General features: G+C 36.7%; 1 protein-coding gene across 14 annotated transcripts in view; it reads left to right on the top strand.

Annotated features, from left to right (window-relative positions):
* LOC121869632 (KICSTOR complex protein SZT2-like) overlaps positions 1-14,755 on the top strand; it is a 90,074-nt gene that overhangs the window by 25,773 nt on the left and 49,546 nt on the right. For 8 of the 14 annotated variants that reach the window (XM_042371125.1, XM_042371124.1, XM_042371135.1 and 5 more), the window contains exons 20-29: positions 1,173-1,416; positions 1,926-2,150; positions 2,528-3,431; positions 3,564-3,748; positions 4,263-4,444; positions 5,275-5,397; positions 5,772-6,014; positions 7,021-7,080; positions 11,943-11,996; positions 14,421-14,562. In XM_042371125.1, coding sequence (XP_042227059.1) covers positions 1,173-1,416; positions 1,926-2,150; positions 2,528-3,431; positions 3,564-3,748; positions 4,263-4,444; positions 5,275-5,397; positions 5,772-6,014; positions 7,021-7,080; positions 11,943-11,996; positions 14,421-14,562 — 2,362 coding nt within the window. The remainder of the gene's footprint in view (positions 1-1,172; positions 1,417-1,925; positions 2,151-2,527; positions 3,432-3,563; positions 3,749-4,262; positions 4,445-5,274; positions 5,398-5,771; positions 6,015-7,020; positions 7,081-11,942; positions 11,997-14,420; positions 14,563-14,755) is intronic. The other 6 variants (XM_042371122.1, XM_042371126.1, XM_042371129.1 and 3 more) reach the window with 6 other exon arrangements.

Below are 14,755 nucleotides of genomic sequence, written 5' to 3'. Positions count from 1 at the left end.
ATATGGATAGACCTTGATGTGGATAGATCTTGATGTGGATAGGTCTTGATGTGGATAGATCTTGATGTGGATAGACCTTGATGTGGATAGACCTTGATGTGGATAGATCTTGATATGGATAGATCTTGATATGGATAGACCTTGATGTGGATAGACCTTGATGTGGATAAATCTTGATGTGGATAGATCTTGATATGGATAGACCTTGATGTGGATAGACCTTGATGTGGATAGACCTTGATATGGATAGATCTTGATGTGGATAGGTCTTGATGTGGATAGATCTTGATGTGGATAGACCTTAATGTGGATAAATCTTGATGTGGATTGACCTTGGTATGGATAGGTCTTGATATGGATAGATCTTGATGTGGATAGACTTTGATGTGGATAGATCTTGATGTGGATAGACCTTGGTATGGATAGATCTTGATGTGGATAGACCTTGATATGGATAGACCTTGATATGGGTAGACCTTGATATGGATAGACCTTGATATGGATAGACCTTGATATGGGTAGACCTTGATATGGATAGACTTTAATGTGGATAAATCTTTATGTGGATAGACCTTGATATGGATAGATCTTGATGTGGATAGATCTTTATGTGGATACACCCACAACTATATAAATCTTCAATGAACACAAATTATCACAAAATAAACAGTAAATATAAAATTTTTTAATATAAGTAAAATCCCAAATTAAAAGACATTGATAAACGTTAATAAAAATATAAAATAAAGTTCGGTAAAATATAAGAACTGAAGATTTGATAGTGTACGAGCCTTGAACCTGAGAGAGCACTTGGCATAAGGGGGTACGTACTGTATGGATCACCTGAAGATTAGACCCCCCGCCCCAAGTTTATTTCACCTGAGGTTTAAAATACCCTAATGATATTTTGAGGGGGGTTGAGGTTAGGAGAGGATAGGTTAGGTTAGATTAAAAGGTTATGTATAAAATTTATCTATCCTGTTATTTTATTATTAATCGTGAAAAACAATAAGGGTGATAAATAAATGTTTTTTGTTTCATTTACAGAAATAATGTAAATATTATTAATCAGGTATTTACAGTACTACTGTATTTCTAATTTTCTATCTAGTTTAAATAATTAGTAAACATGATTCATTTTTTATGGCTTCATTTTCCTTTCCATGTTTCAGTTCTTCCCAGTGGACCAAAAATGTATCTGGGGGCTACTGACCGTGGAGCATTTGTTGTTGATGTGTCAGGGCAGCGGAACCGATGGTATGGAGGCCCGGGGATTTGCCGATACCCACTACTCATTCGATGAACCCAATACTGACCCATCGCTACGTATCATGCAGATTCCGTTCTCCTTTGATCTTATTGGACTCCTCCCCATGTGTCAGCAAGTTGAGCTCCTCGTATCGACTTATATTCAAGGTTTGTCGAGTGGTCGGGTGTCGGAGAACGTATACCACATGAGTGAAGTAATTTATATGATTGTGGGGTTACAACTATCATCATTGGATTTCATAGGTTTTACACCCATTCTAAATTAAATCAATACTCTTAGATGTATTTGCCTTAATGAACAAAATGTATGTTCTATGTTCCCTAGTTAAAACTTTCAAACCAGATACAGTACAATAAGTCATATACAGTACTGTAAGAACTAAAAGTATCTGGAATGAGTTGAAATTATGTGTAAATTTGTAATCAGGGAAAAAAGTGCTGTGAGTCATCTGTCCGATCCATGAATACAGACTCATGAACCTGTGAATCCGAGACATCACACATTGTTAGTCCCATAGATGGCACATGGTGTGAGGATTTGGATTCACAGGTTCATGTGTCTCTGGGTTCATGAATGGGAAAGGGGAACTAACGGGACTTTTTTCTATAACTGTATATGATGTAAGCCTTTTGTAACTGATACTTTGGTCTTGCAGATTTATTTACTAGTCTGGTAAAGAGAGTTACATTTGACTGCGAGGCGTCGGTGGATGAGGCCAACCAGATCCTGTATGACTTGCTGCTGGACCACCTGTGCCAGCTACACCACGACAGAGAGTTCCACCTGAGTACTGCTGACCTGGAGGCTCTTCCTACTATGCTTCAGCAACGTCAGCGTCCTCCCACTGCCAAGGCTTCACCGTTTGTCAACACAAATATCAGTAAGTCCGAGAGATGTGTTACTTGTTCATTGGTCAAGTATAAGTGAGATGTCTGTTCTATGTAAGAATAACACCCAGCTTATTTCACCTGGGGGGGTTAGGTTAAGTTAGGTTATCATTAATGGTTTTTAATCATCAGGTGAAATAAGCTAGAGGGGCTAATCTTCATATGGTCTCCAAAAAATTACAATTTGAGTTAGATATTTTGGTTATTTAAGGAGGCACGTGAGCAAAGGAGCTGGAATTTCTTTATTTATGTATACTGTATTTGTTTATAAATTTATGTATAAATTCTTTTCTAATATAACTACAATGCCATGAGAACATCTGAGCTTTTTTGTAATGTCATTAATTGATTTTTCCTCCTCCACCCACAGGTAAGATGAGTGACCCTCCCAAGTGGCGGTGTTTCCTGAAGGGTGTGTCCACCAACCACCTCCTCATTACTCTTGTTCCAGCTTCCTATCACGACCTCAAATTGCTTCTGGTCAAACGTGCCAATATAACTGAGACCAACAATATGGCTCTCAAGCTTGTGCCAAATTCTGAGAATGTTTTTGATTTAGACACTGAGACTAACACAACTGACCAGCCTCCAACAGGTCTCATGTCAGAGCAGCTGGTCTCTCTAGAAAGTAGTACATCATCTCTCACACACATGACCTCTCCCAGTCTTCCTCCTCCCACACCAACAAACAGTAGATCTGCCACCATGTCAGTTGATGAAGTTGGTGAACGCACTCCATCAAGAGTACGCTATAAGTCTGGTCCAGTGTCTCAAACGACTTCCCAGCAAGTTCAGTCAGTTTTTTTCGATTCTGTTTTGCGAGAGAGAGCCAGTTCGTTTCACGTGAGTCGAGAACGGTGTAGTTCTTTTGGTCAGGGCGGTGCAGGGGCAGAGAGGAACCGCACCGGGTCAGTCGATTCACCGACTAAAGAACCACAGTACGATGTGCCAAAGATCACCTCCCCCAATGAACAGGTCAAGAGGAGATACATTTCAATGCCATCAAAATCATATACTGGAATGTTTGATCCTACAACAAAGAGCATGTCACCTGAAGGCCTCAGGAATGAAGATGGCTGTGTGCCACTCCATCTACACGCAGGTGTTGGTGGTACAGGAGAAACTGATTCCGTACAGAGAGTTTCCAGCTTAGATGAAAGTACGAGCGCCATGCAGCCACCACCTTCCCACAAACCCATGTATGGTGCTGTTACCTTGCCTATATATGTCTATGATTGCAAACTAAGCAGCATCATTACACAACTTATAAACAGGTACCTTGTTGCAGTGTGATGCTCTGTTGTTTTATCATCCTTTTTATTTACAGTGAATTACAACTTATAATTTTTGGATATTCCAGTTAGGTTAGCATGGTTATTGAATTTTAATACCTATCGTTTCTTGAGCAGTGACAATCGTTCAGGCGTTGTCGGAAAGGATATCTACATGGACTCCACATCTAAATTTGAGTGTGAGATAGTGGAGGACACGGTGCCTCTCAAGGACGATTCCATTACCATCACCACCAGCCTCCAAGAAGACCTCAAGCAACCAAGTCCTGAGCCACGTTCTGAGGAGTCTGACGTTGGAGGTAGTGATCACTGTAGTTCACTTGGCCTATGTTATGTAACGTTGTTGGGATCACGTGAAAAGTACCACTTATGTCTGATCTAATTAATTGGCTTTTTCACCTGTTTGAAGTCACTGTTATGTATGGCTATTAAAGTACATGACTGTTTTCTTACGTCAACTTAAAAATTAGTCATTAACTTTGAAATGTGCTCTTTATTTTCAGATGTATGTACTATAGTTATATGAAGTTTGGTGTTACTAGTTCATATGTTTTCCTTTTCTGATGATTTATAGTTTTATAGAAATACTTTAATTCAAGCTAAAGCACTACTGTACTTATATAGTGCTGTACTGTAGATATCAATAAGCATATACAGTACAATAACAGATGTTTGAATCATGGCATAAATATAACAACTTGATTTGTGCTAATTTGGGGGAAATATGCACTTTGAATGTGTTTGCTTTATGAATGTGAACAGTTTCTTAATTCAGTATATGTACACATGTATTTTTTTGGTATTGTATTGCAGCTGATACAAGTTATTTACGTGCACATGTGGATGCCCTGGAGGTGCTGTACCTGCGCAGCTTTGTCCTGGGAGTGTTCCAGGCCCTACAGAGAGAGCTAAACATACAGGCTCATGACATGCAGATTGCTCTTGATCTTTGTCATGAAGCTGTCATGGAAATCGAGATCACAAATTTTATTCAGGTGAGAAATTCTGTACTACTGTGTTAATGTGATGTATAAAAAATTAACTACCCTATTATTGTATTGCCATGAGAAGTTGTATAAGTATTATCAATGGATAATGTTAAAAATAAAGGGGGATTTTATATGCTTTCTAATGCCAGATACGATATCACTACAGTTCAGAGATTTGAGAATTTTTTTGGAAGACTGTCTAACTATCAAATATAGATGCACATACCTTGGGTGGGTAAGACATTGTATTAATTCTGTATACAGTTATGCTCCCCTTGGCAGATTAGCACAAAGGTGGAGGATTCCGTATGAACAGAAGAATATACAGTACTGTTCGTGTTCTGGGTAATAAGTTCAATATACAGGAGCGAACACAAACACCTGTATAGATTTTGTAGGTTCGATTTACTGGATAAGAGATATGTACACAAGGGGAGTAGCGCTCTTCAGCCTGTCCGCTGGTCAACTGCTCTATAGACGACGTATGGCAAGTGATACATTAGCAGCTTCCATACGTCGCCAGGCACATTAATTAAGCATGTGGGACATTGATAAATACATTGCCACATGCTACTAGCTAGGCTAAATAAATAATACATAAATGGAGCACATACATAATATACATAGCATAATATAAATACAGCATACAGAATATACATACAAGTACAGTATCTAGTTTTTATTTATCCTCTTATGCATTGGATGACCTATGTACTAAACAGCTCTGATTGTTCATGTCACCCATCTTGTATGTCTTCTGCTTCAGTTATTCCTGTGCATGTTTCCAGCCTGAGTATATTTGATCAGAGTTGGGATAAATGGTTCTCTTCCAACAGACAATTTGTGGCCACCTACGAGACTTCCGGCTGCGTATCGACCTTGAACACATGCATCAGTGTCGGCCCGAGGCTTCTGTGCCAAAATCAGATTCTTCCCCTCATCGAACATCCTCAGATAAGGTATTTTTTAATGGTCTTTTTTGCTATGGTAACTGATGTTACATATTTTATCTTCTCTGGGAGTTATTTCGTCATGATCGTCACTACAGCTGTTATAAATTTATACATTTACCCTGTACTGTATGTGTACTTTTCATATTTTTTATTAATTGTCCTTCATGATAAAATTTTTCTTCTTTATAATCTGCAAATAAATTAAAGCATTATTAATGTCGGAATTTCTGAATGAGGTCGGTATGATTATTATGATTATAGATGGATGATAAATTTTACATTACCTGTATTACTTTCTTCATAATACAGAATGCCATGTTTTGTATTAAAGTCGGCTTCGTCGTCTTTGTAATTGTATTAATATTTCACGACATTCATAGGTGGAGAAGAAAGAGTCAACAGGCCCTACACGTGTTGCATTAGCCATGAAGACCAGCTGTAGTAGCCACAATAGGTTCCCACTCTCCTTGTTAAAACTCCACCACCCTTGTAGAGACTTACAGCAGCTTCACTCCAGCATCAGGGAACGCTTCTTGACCATCCTACAGGGCTCCTTCCACCCGGTTCCTTCCCTCCCCGATTACTATTTTTTCTCGCCCCAAACGCTTCGTCGATCCAGCGAGGTAGGTCATCCAGTCTTTGTGGTGCTACTGTCATTGTTTTAGAGGTGTCTTGAAAATGGAAAAAAATTGCCATATTACTGAAGTGTTTTGGGAGTAAGATTTTATAAGAATTTTTGTGCATATTTTATACAGTGTTTATGGGATTAAATTTCATAGAGGAATGTGGGATGATATATACGAATAGAAATTGACTCTAGGCATGAACATTGATACAGAGACTACCATGTTTATGAGTATGGCACCATAATAGGGGAGTACAGCTGTCAATCCATGAATAGACAGTTGATTAAGTACGGATATTACGAGAGTTGACGGAGTTGGCGTACGTGGTATAGAAACTGTTGCCAGGTATTTGTATGTAAAGGATTATCTCATTAGATCCAGATGATGTAAACAGTCTACATTATATTGATTACTTCACATTATCTCATATTAGCTCAACTTTTATTTTGCTCTTATTGAATACTGTTTATTAATTGTGTGAGTTATTCATCGTTGTTTGTTCATGGTCTTCCTACTGTGTGCGTGTGCGTGCGTGCGTGTGAACACTTATTTCTGGTCACTATGAATTGAAGAAGAAAAAACTTGTACAAGAATAGACAACTTAACAGTTTTCGGTGAATTTTCCGAACAACTTATACATTATAACCATTTACAGTCGTCTTGCTCGTGTATTTGATATTTTTCGTACAATTTTAATATTAATTTAGCATAATAAACTTTGGTAGGGCAATGTAGTATGACTATTTAATGGCCAGTTATTAATAAAACCTCTTTTTGTTTTATTAGAACATTTTACCATTGTTTTCTCACTGTCTTAACCCCTTGAGTATGGCGACTTAATCCCTAACTATAATGTTATGTTATCGAGGGAAGAGGTCATCGTATTGAAGGGGTTAACGATTGTTTTTTGTTTTTTTTATTATTGGTATTTTATGAGGACTGTTTGAGGTCTTTGTGTGTAATCTAATTTGGTGTAATTTTTATCTCTTGACTGGTGGCGCAGGGAACACCAGTAGGAGATTTCTTCTATGTGTCGTCTCAGGAACTGGAACGTTGGGAAAAGGTTAGAGTTGCTTGTGAGTGATTCTTGCCACATCCCAACTGATGAACTGCTATGGGACACTGCTAGAATTTTTTTTTATTATTTGCATGTTTATAAATTAACTTTTTAAAAAATAGATTCATTGGTATCTTGACCCTTAAACGGTGGCCAACGTCAATTGATGTTAGCTGTAGGGATGGTGGCCAACGTCAATGGATGTTTCGTGTTCCTTGCGTTCCAGTTTTTGCGCATGTGGAAGTAGATTAGGGAATCCTGCCGTTTAAGGATTAAGATATGACTTGCTTGTATACCATGTACGTGAAGTTGGCTTAACACCAGTGAATTATGGAGATGGATATTGTAAGGTACAACATAGGCTCAACACAGCTGCAGGATTCATATTAGCATCACAGTATCTCATAATTATCTCTCTTGTTTCTCATTTTTCTCTAACCCAGATTCATCTTTCTGTTTATTTCAGTTTCTTGTCTATATTCTCTTACTGACTGTGGTTGTATTAGCATTTAACAGTGGTGGGCAATGTTCGTACAATCTCAGTTTATACGAGTACTGTACCAGGTGTATGTCAGTTGAGTACTGTACAGTTGAGTACTGTACCAGGTGTATGTCAGTTGAGTACTGTACCAGGTGTATGTCAGTTCCCATTATCGGCAAAAGAGAACATTTATCACTGTGGCATAGTCCATTACGTACACTTCTGTAAAGGACAATATATAGAATTTGATTGACTAAGATCTTTCATAACATGTCACAGGTGGGGTTGATCAAGAGCACCACCGACTCCCTACCTGATGTTAGCAGTGTTTTCTACTTATTGTCCATGAAAGAGTGAACTGTGATATTCATGGCTGTAATACAGTAGACATTTACTGTACAATTAATATATTTCTTTTAGGAGGGACAGAAGCAGAATCACTGTCAATGGTGAAGTTTAAACAACCCAGCAAGTTTAGTTTCTTTAATGTTTTTATTCACTGATGTCAATTAGTTGGAGGAGTTTATTTATTTGACAGATTCTTCCAACTTTTTATCTTAGGGTCTCTGGCTCATTAGATTTACTGATGGGTGTGTTTAATTTACAGTCATTATAATGCACATGTGTAAGTGTATGACAAAGTGGAGGTGTTAACAGAAAAGTGGTTATTGTTCTTGTGAAATTAACAAGTAAACATTATGTGCTGTATTTTGTAGGCTCCTGTGCTTTTAAGTCTTATACTCTAGAGTGACTAGTGAATGAAATGCCAAGAAAAATTTATACAGTAGTACCTGGTTATTCTTGATCTAAAAAATGTGACTTGGTTATTTACAAGAATCATGTGAAAGAGTCTGTAAAAAGTGTTTATTCATAGGTTTCATAAACAATAATTCCTTACATTTTTTGTTAAGTATTGCAACTTTGATAATAGCTTTGAGGATGGAAGGGAGGAATGTCTTATTGGGATGGTGGTTGTGGAGTGTAACACATGACATCACTCACCAGACAGCTCGGATTGTTATGTTGCATGTTTGTTTCCTATTTGCAGTAACACCATGGCTTCTGTTGAATGAGTGCTTGTTGCCTTAATATTTGCAAGTAACATAAAGCTCTTTCTGCCCCCGAGGCATTATTACTCACTGTGGGTTTTATTGGAATACCTATGAAAAAATTTATCATACGTGTAATAGGGCAGGACATGTGTGGTCCAGTAGGGCAACTTAGGAGAGGAGCTGTTGAGTCCAGTAGGGTCTCCAGGCACTACAGGGCAAGTGTCATACAGTAGTACCTTAATGTATGTGTAATGTATATGATAAACAAAGTATCGGTGTAATGAACTTTGGATTTTGTGCTATTATTTTACACAGAGAGGTAAAAATTAAACTAAATTAATAAATAACATCATTAGAATTATTATAGTAATTAAATATTTATCTGTCTTCAGTACCTTGTAAATAAAAATTAGATTACATTAAGATATGGATCATTGAGTGTTGCACATCATGATGGTCAAGACTGTTTATTTACATTCATCTGGGTCAACCAACATGCAGCAGCACCACACTGCAATGTAATATACATACAATGCACCACCATTTACAGTGTGTGTATTGTGGTATTGCTGTTATTCTTGGGTATCATCAAGTATTTTAACTGTCTTAGTTACTTTTATTATTGGTATAAACAAATATTGAGTGAATATTTACCTAAAATGTCTGCATAAAGAAAATTAAGTGATGATGGTGACAGCAGCTGAAAAGGACCATGGTACTTATCATGTTAGACCAGAAGGTGGGAAGTGTCAGGTAGATGTTGGCAGGAGATTTAGTTCCTCTGGCTCTTTATTGAATGTCAGTTATTATTTTATATGCGGTATAAATTTGTTTACTCTATCAATTGTAAGTTATGAAGTATTTATAATATATGGTAATGTACACAGGCTGGGAACACAACCTCATAGCACTAATATTGTACAGTTGTACCCCACTTAACGCGGTCAATAGAACCCAGAGGGTCCCGTGTTAAGTGAAATCCGCGTTAAGTGAACAACAGAACATATGGGATTAATTCCAATAGAAACCGGCCCGACCCCCAAACTCCACTTTTTGAAGACACATAACTATGTTGTAGTAAAAATAACATCTTAATTTTATGATGGTACATGCACACAATTAATACTTAAGAGAAATAGAGAAATACAGTCGCCAAGTTAATGTCCATTCAAATAATGGACTCGACTCCCTCCCCTCTCACACTACACTGCCGGCTCTTCCCTCTCTGAGAAATTTTTGGGAAAACCACTAAATTTTAATAAATAATACCTCAAACTAAAGTTAGGATAATACAATTGACATTGCTGGATTCCTTGTAAGACCAGGAATATTTTGAATATAAATGTCATATATTTTGCACAAAAGATAACATAGTTACTGTACTCAGAAAAAATGTTTATCTAAAATTTGTATGTCTAATGCAAAATATATGATGTTTATATTCAAAATGATCACCAAATTATAAGAATTCCAGCAATGTAAATTATATTCTGGCCGGGTAATTTGTATGAATTTTATGAGCTAAAACAGGCAGTCAGGCAGGGTGGCGGGTGGCGCAAATCTAAAAATAGCGTCTCGAGCCGGACACTCACCGTGTATATGTGGAAAAAATCCGTGTTAAGTGAAAGTTCAGCTCTGGCGAGGCACCGCGTATATGATAAAACGCGTTAAGTGAAACCGCGTTAGGCGGGGTAATACTGTAATTTATTTTATATACTGTACGAAGTTTCAACATGTAAACAAGGGCCCAAAAATACATCTACTGTACTTCATATATCAAGGTATTAGAATTTATTTAATTGAAGCATTGACATTTACCATGAACAACCGAACAATAGGAGGGAATAGGCAAAGAAGGAAGGAAATATGATAGAAGTAAGTAATAAAAACACAGAAAGAAAACAGATTAAGAGATGAATATATCAGTGAGGTCTCTTAAAGCTGGTGTTTAATGGACACCGTGAAACAACACACTAAAAAAAATTAACACTAGTCAGCCATAATGCTTATTGCATTGAATTTCTTTAAAGGTATAACATGGTGTATGCATATTGTGGTCTTGTGTGTGACTCAGTGTAACAAATTTATCACCTGGAGGGAGGGGGGGGGAGGTGTTTCCTTATATAGTAAACTTACATATTGGAAATGTAGCTGAATAGGTATACAGTGAACTCTCACTTTCCGCGGTCAATTGAACCCACGGCGGCCCGCGTAAAGTGAGAAACATAACATATGGGATTAATTGAAATAGAGACCGGGCCGACCCCCAAACTCCACTTTTTCAGACACAATACCTACGTTGTAGTAAAAATAACTTCTTAATTTTATGATGGTATGTACACACAATTAATAATTAAGAGAAATATCAATAATATTAGGTTTTTTAACACTTACATTAGTAGAAAAGATGGCTGGGCACACGGGGATGGGAGGTTGGTTCCGAGGCAGAGGGCAGATTATTGGCCCTCACCTGTACACTTGTATCAATTGTATCACTATCCACCACAGAGGCTTGCAGGGCCTCTTTGTCAAACCCCTCAAAGTCCATATAAGTCCATATCCTCACTATCATTATCACTATCACTGACTTGGGCCGGCTGTGGTGGGTGACGGGTGAAGAACTCGGTAATGTTTTGATGACTGGGCGACCTTGTGCGCACCCTGCTCGCGCCGCTCTCCGCGTAAAAGGGTACACACTCCTCGGAAAGTGAGCATTCCGTGTTCGGCAGGGTACCACGTAAACGTGGAAACGCGTAAAGTGGGACCGCGTAAAGCAAGGGTTGACTGTATAATATAATGACACTAGAATTAATCTCCTAAAATGTGATGATGTAAGTTATTGTATTTTGGTGTTAAAGTAAGCATGATTAAGGGGTTAAGTCATCATCCTCAAGGGGTTAAATCATTATACTCAAAGGTTTAAGTCATCTTGCTCAAGTGGTTATTATTGTATTCAAGGGATTAAGTCAATACTCAAGGGGCTAAGTCATCATACTCAGTGGTTTTAAGTCATTATGCTCAAGGGGTAAACTTGCTTCTCTCACTCTAAAACAATTTATATAACCAGAATTATATATTAAAATGTGTGATATAAGAATATGCTTTGGAATATGTGTTCAGAAAATAAAGTACATACAGGAAGGGGCATGAACTTGGCAATAAATGTTGATATATGTAAGTTAAAACAAGATAAACTTAATTTACTTTGTTATAAGAGCAAAGAGGTACAGTCAATACACCCAGCTGCTTGTGTGTTAATAATGTTAGTGTTTACTGTTAACTTACAATATTAAATCCTTTCCTGCTGTAAGTGATATAATCCCATGATCTTCCAGAATCAGCTTGACCTGACGAGGCAGCGAAAGTTGCGAAGAGTGTCTGTAAGCAAGGTATTCCTTCATCATGCTGAACACACCAATCTCAGAACTCTCCTTGTCTCTCTAGTTCATTATACAAAACAGATTTGAGTCACTAGCTTTTTATTTATATATTATAGCCAGATTTGTGGTTATAGTTTATGTATTACAGTATTTAAAATGCATTATCATGATGATTGCATTTAATTCACAAGTCAAAGGAGAACTGAGGTTGTTGGATTCCCACTGTTACTTGGCTACCTTGCATGCCTTGTACTGTAAATATAAAGTCCTCATAATTGTTGACACAGCTGAGTAGTTGTTTCCAAGGAATAAGAACATATTTTGCAACATTGATCATCAGTGTTATAAAATATATCTCTTATAAAAACCTGCTGTACATTACATTAGCTTCCTTTCAGATCTTTTAGGAAGAAGATACTGTAATGTTAAGCTGTGCCTGTAATCCCTGCATCCAGTACAGTACTTACCTCTTGTCTTCCCAGCATATTGTTTGTGTACACAGTATATTCTTGCATGTCATTGTTCAGTTACCATTTGCACACAGTATATTCTTGCATGTCATTGTTCAATTACCATTTGCACCCTGTACTCTACTCTACTCTAAGCTAACTTGTCACAATCTAATGTAACTTGCTCGTAAAGTCAGTCTGTGTACCATGATTATCTGTTTTGATATTAATGGTCTACTTATTACCAACTATTGTGATATTAATGGGTCTATTTACCACACTTCCATATATACTTTGGGTAATAGTATAGTTTATTGTTCATCTTTGACATAATGCATGACACAAACAACTACTTTATGAAAGATGACATGACTGTAACCAAACTGACACATTATTAAGCTGCATGATTACTGATACATACATGACGACTCATTTACCGTATATTATTCTTATATGTATTATTCCAGATGACTTATTTCTTCTTTCCTGAATGTATTTGTTATTTGTGTCAGTTTCAATCTTTTTACTCATTGTTTCCAAGACAATTAGGTCATGACTGTATTGCATATTTGATTCCAGTAAATGACTAAAAATCCTTCAAGAGATGTTCTGATTGTTGGTTTAGATGATTATTACTTGTGCATGAAGGACACTGGCATGGTGCAGACAAGTGGGAAGAAGATGTTGTTTACATTTTATATGACTATGATTGTGTACAGTATATCACTTTCCTATGCATGAGGGAGAGTACAGCTTGATATACCTAGATTGGAAGATATGTTCTATATATAGTTACATACATCCTGTTGAGTGTGTGTCACTAACCTATGAACTTACATATGGATCATTTTCTCAGCAACTCATTAAGTAATGAGTTAAATTAATCTTTTTGTATGATACTCTTGTCTTGCACATTACTTATTGTATTTTGGATTAATTTTGGCTTCTGATTATTTATAGAATGACTAGTTATTGTAGAAAATGTTTGTCCAGTATAGCAGAGACAAGTGCTAATAAAGTTCCCGTGACCGTGACCTCTACGGGTTAAGAAAGATTAGTAGCAGCTGAATATTTTATGTATGTTTACTATTTCCAGGATGTACTGTTATGTTGTCCTGTACTAACACTGGACAATGGAGTCATAAAAAATTTAATGAACAAGAGGATTAAGGAGTAAATGAGGACTGGGATTGTTTAAATGATAAATTCTTACATGATTCTTCTCCAATCATGTCCTGGTGATAGTCTGGTGTTTTATATATACAGTATGTTAACAGTACAGTATATGGTTCTTATATAAGTCAGTGAAATTAAACATTAATCTTTCTTCACCTCCAACATGGAATGGTCTGAGAGGCTTGAGCATCATTTCACCTTTAAGTTTAACTGTTGCATGTTTAATATACAGTACAGTAGTTGCATGTAAACAGTGTGTTAGTCATTTAGTGCAAGTTGCCATTTTCTTTTGGCTTGTGAAATGTTTTCTACTATGATCAAAAATACTTCAAACAGGAATCAGTATACTGTACAGTATGTAAGTTTCAGCTAAAGTTCCCCTTAACTATGCCAGGGAGAAACATCATCCTTTATGTTTCTAATCTGCTTATTCTAACTGTAAATTCAACTACTTTTTTTTATGCATTTTGTATTGAATCTAACACTGAAATTTACTCAAGAATTAGTTAAGTTCTAGAGTGGGACTTAAAATGTTTAGTTAAAATGATAATTGTGGTATGATCATGTACTGTACTGTAATTAGATTTCAAAGTTCTTACTGTAATTAAATAAAAAAAAAATTTCTATTGTGAAATCTGCTGTAAGATTACTTTTATTACCATCACTTTATCAATAGTTTTTTAAAATATAAATAATGAATATGGCAATTTAATAATACAGTATTCTGTTATTCTTGGAAATTAATAGGAACTTGTGTAAAATAGATCACTCAAAATGTTGGTCGTCATGAGTCTGTGATGTTTTCCAGAAGTCTGATGTATTTACTGAGGGGGAGGAAGATCTTGATGATGAAAACACAGTCAATGGAGGAGAAGAGGAGGAGGAGGAGGACGACGACGATGACGACCACGATAAGAGCATTGAATTCCGATCTGAAATTGGCAGTACTGGTAAGGATTAAAGGATGAGCAAATTGTGTCCATAAGTTCATCTCTCTGGCCACACTTTCTGTGGACAAGAATTGCATTTAAATGGGATGAGAAGTTATCATGAAATATAACAGATCAAATTAGCTTCAGTAATCTTAATTTGATATACAGTACAATATGCATACATGTAGTTTAATTTTTCCTATTAATTATC

Source organism: Homarus americanus, unplaced genomic scaffold (genome assembly GCF_018991925.1).
Source record: "Homarus americanus isolate GMGI-L3 unplaced genomic scaffold, GMGI_Hamer_2.0 scaffold23578, whole genome shotgun sequence".
In the NCBI taxonomy this organism is placed as follows: Eukaryota; Metazoa; Arthropoda; class Malacostraca; order Decapoda; family Nephropidae; genus Homarus; species Homarus americanus.
The sequence above is the reverse complement of the archived record's forward strand: the minus strand, read 5'-3'. Positions and strand labels throughout refer to the sequence as shown.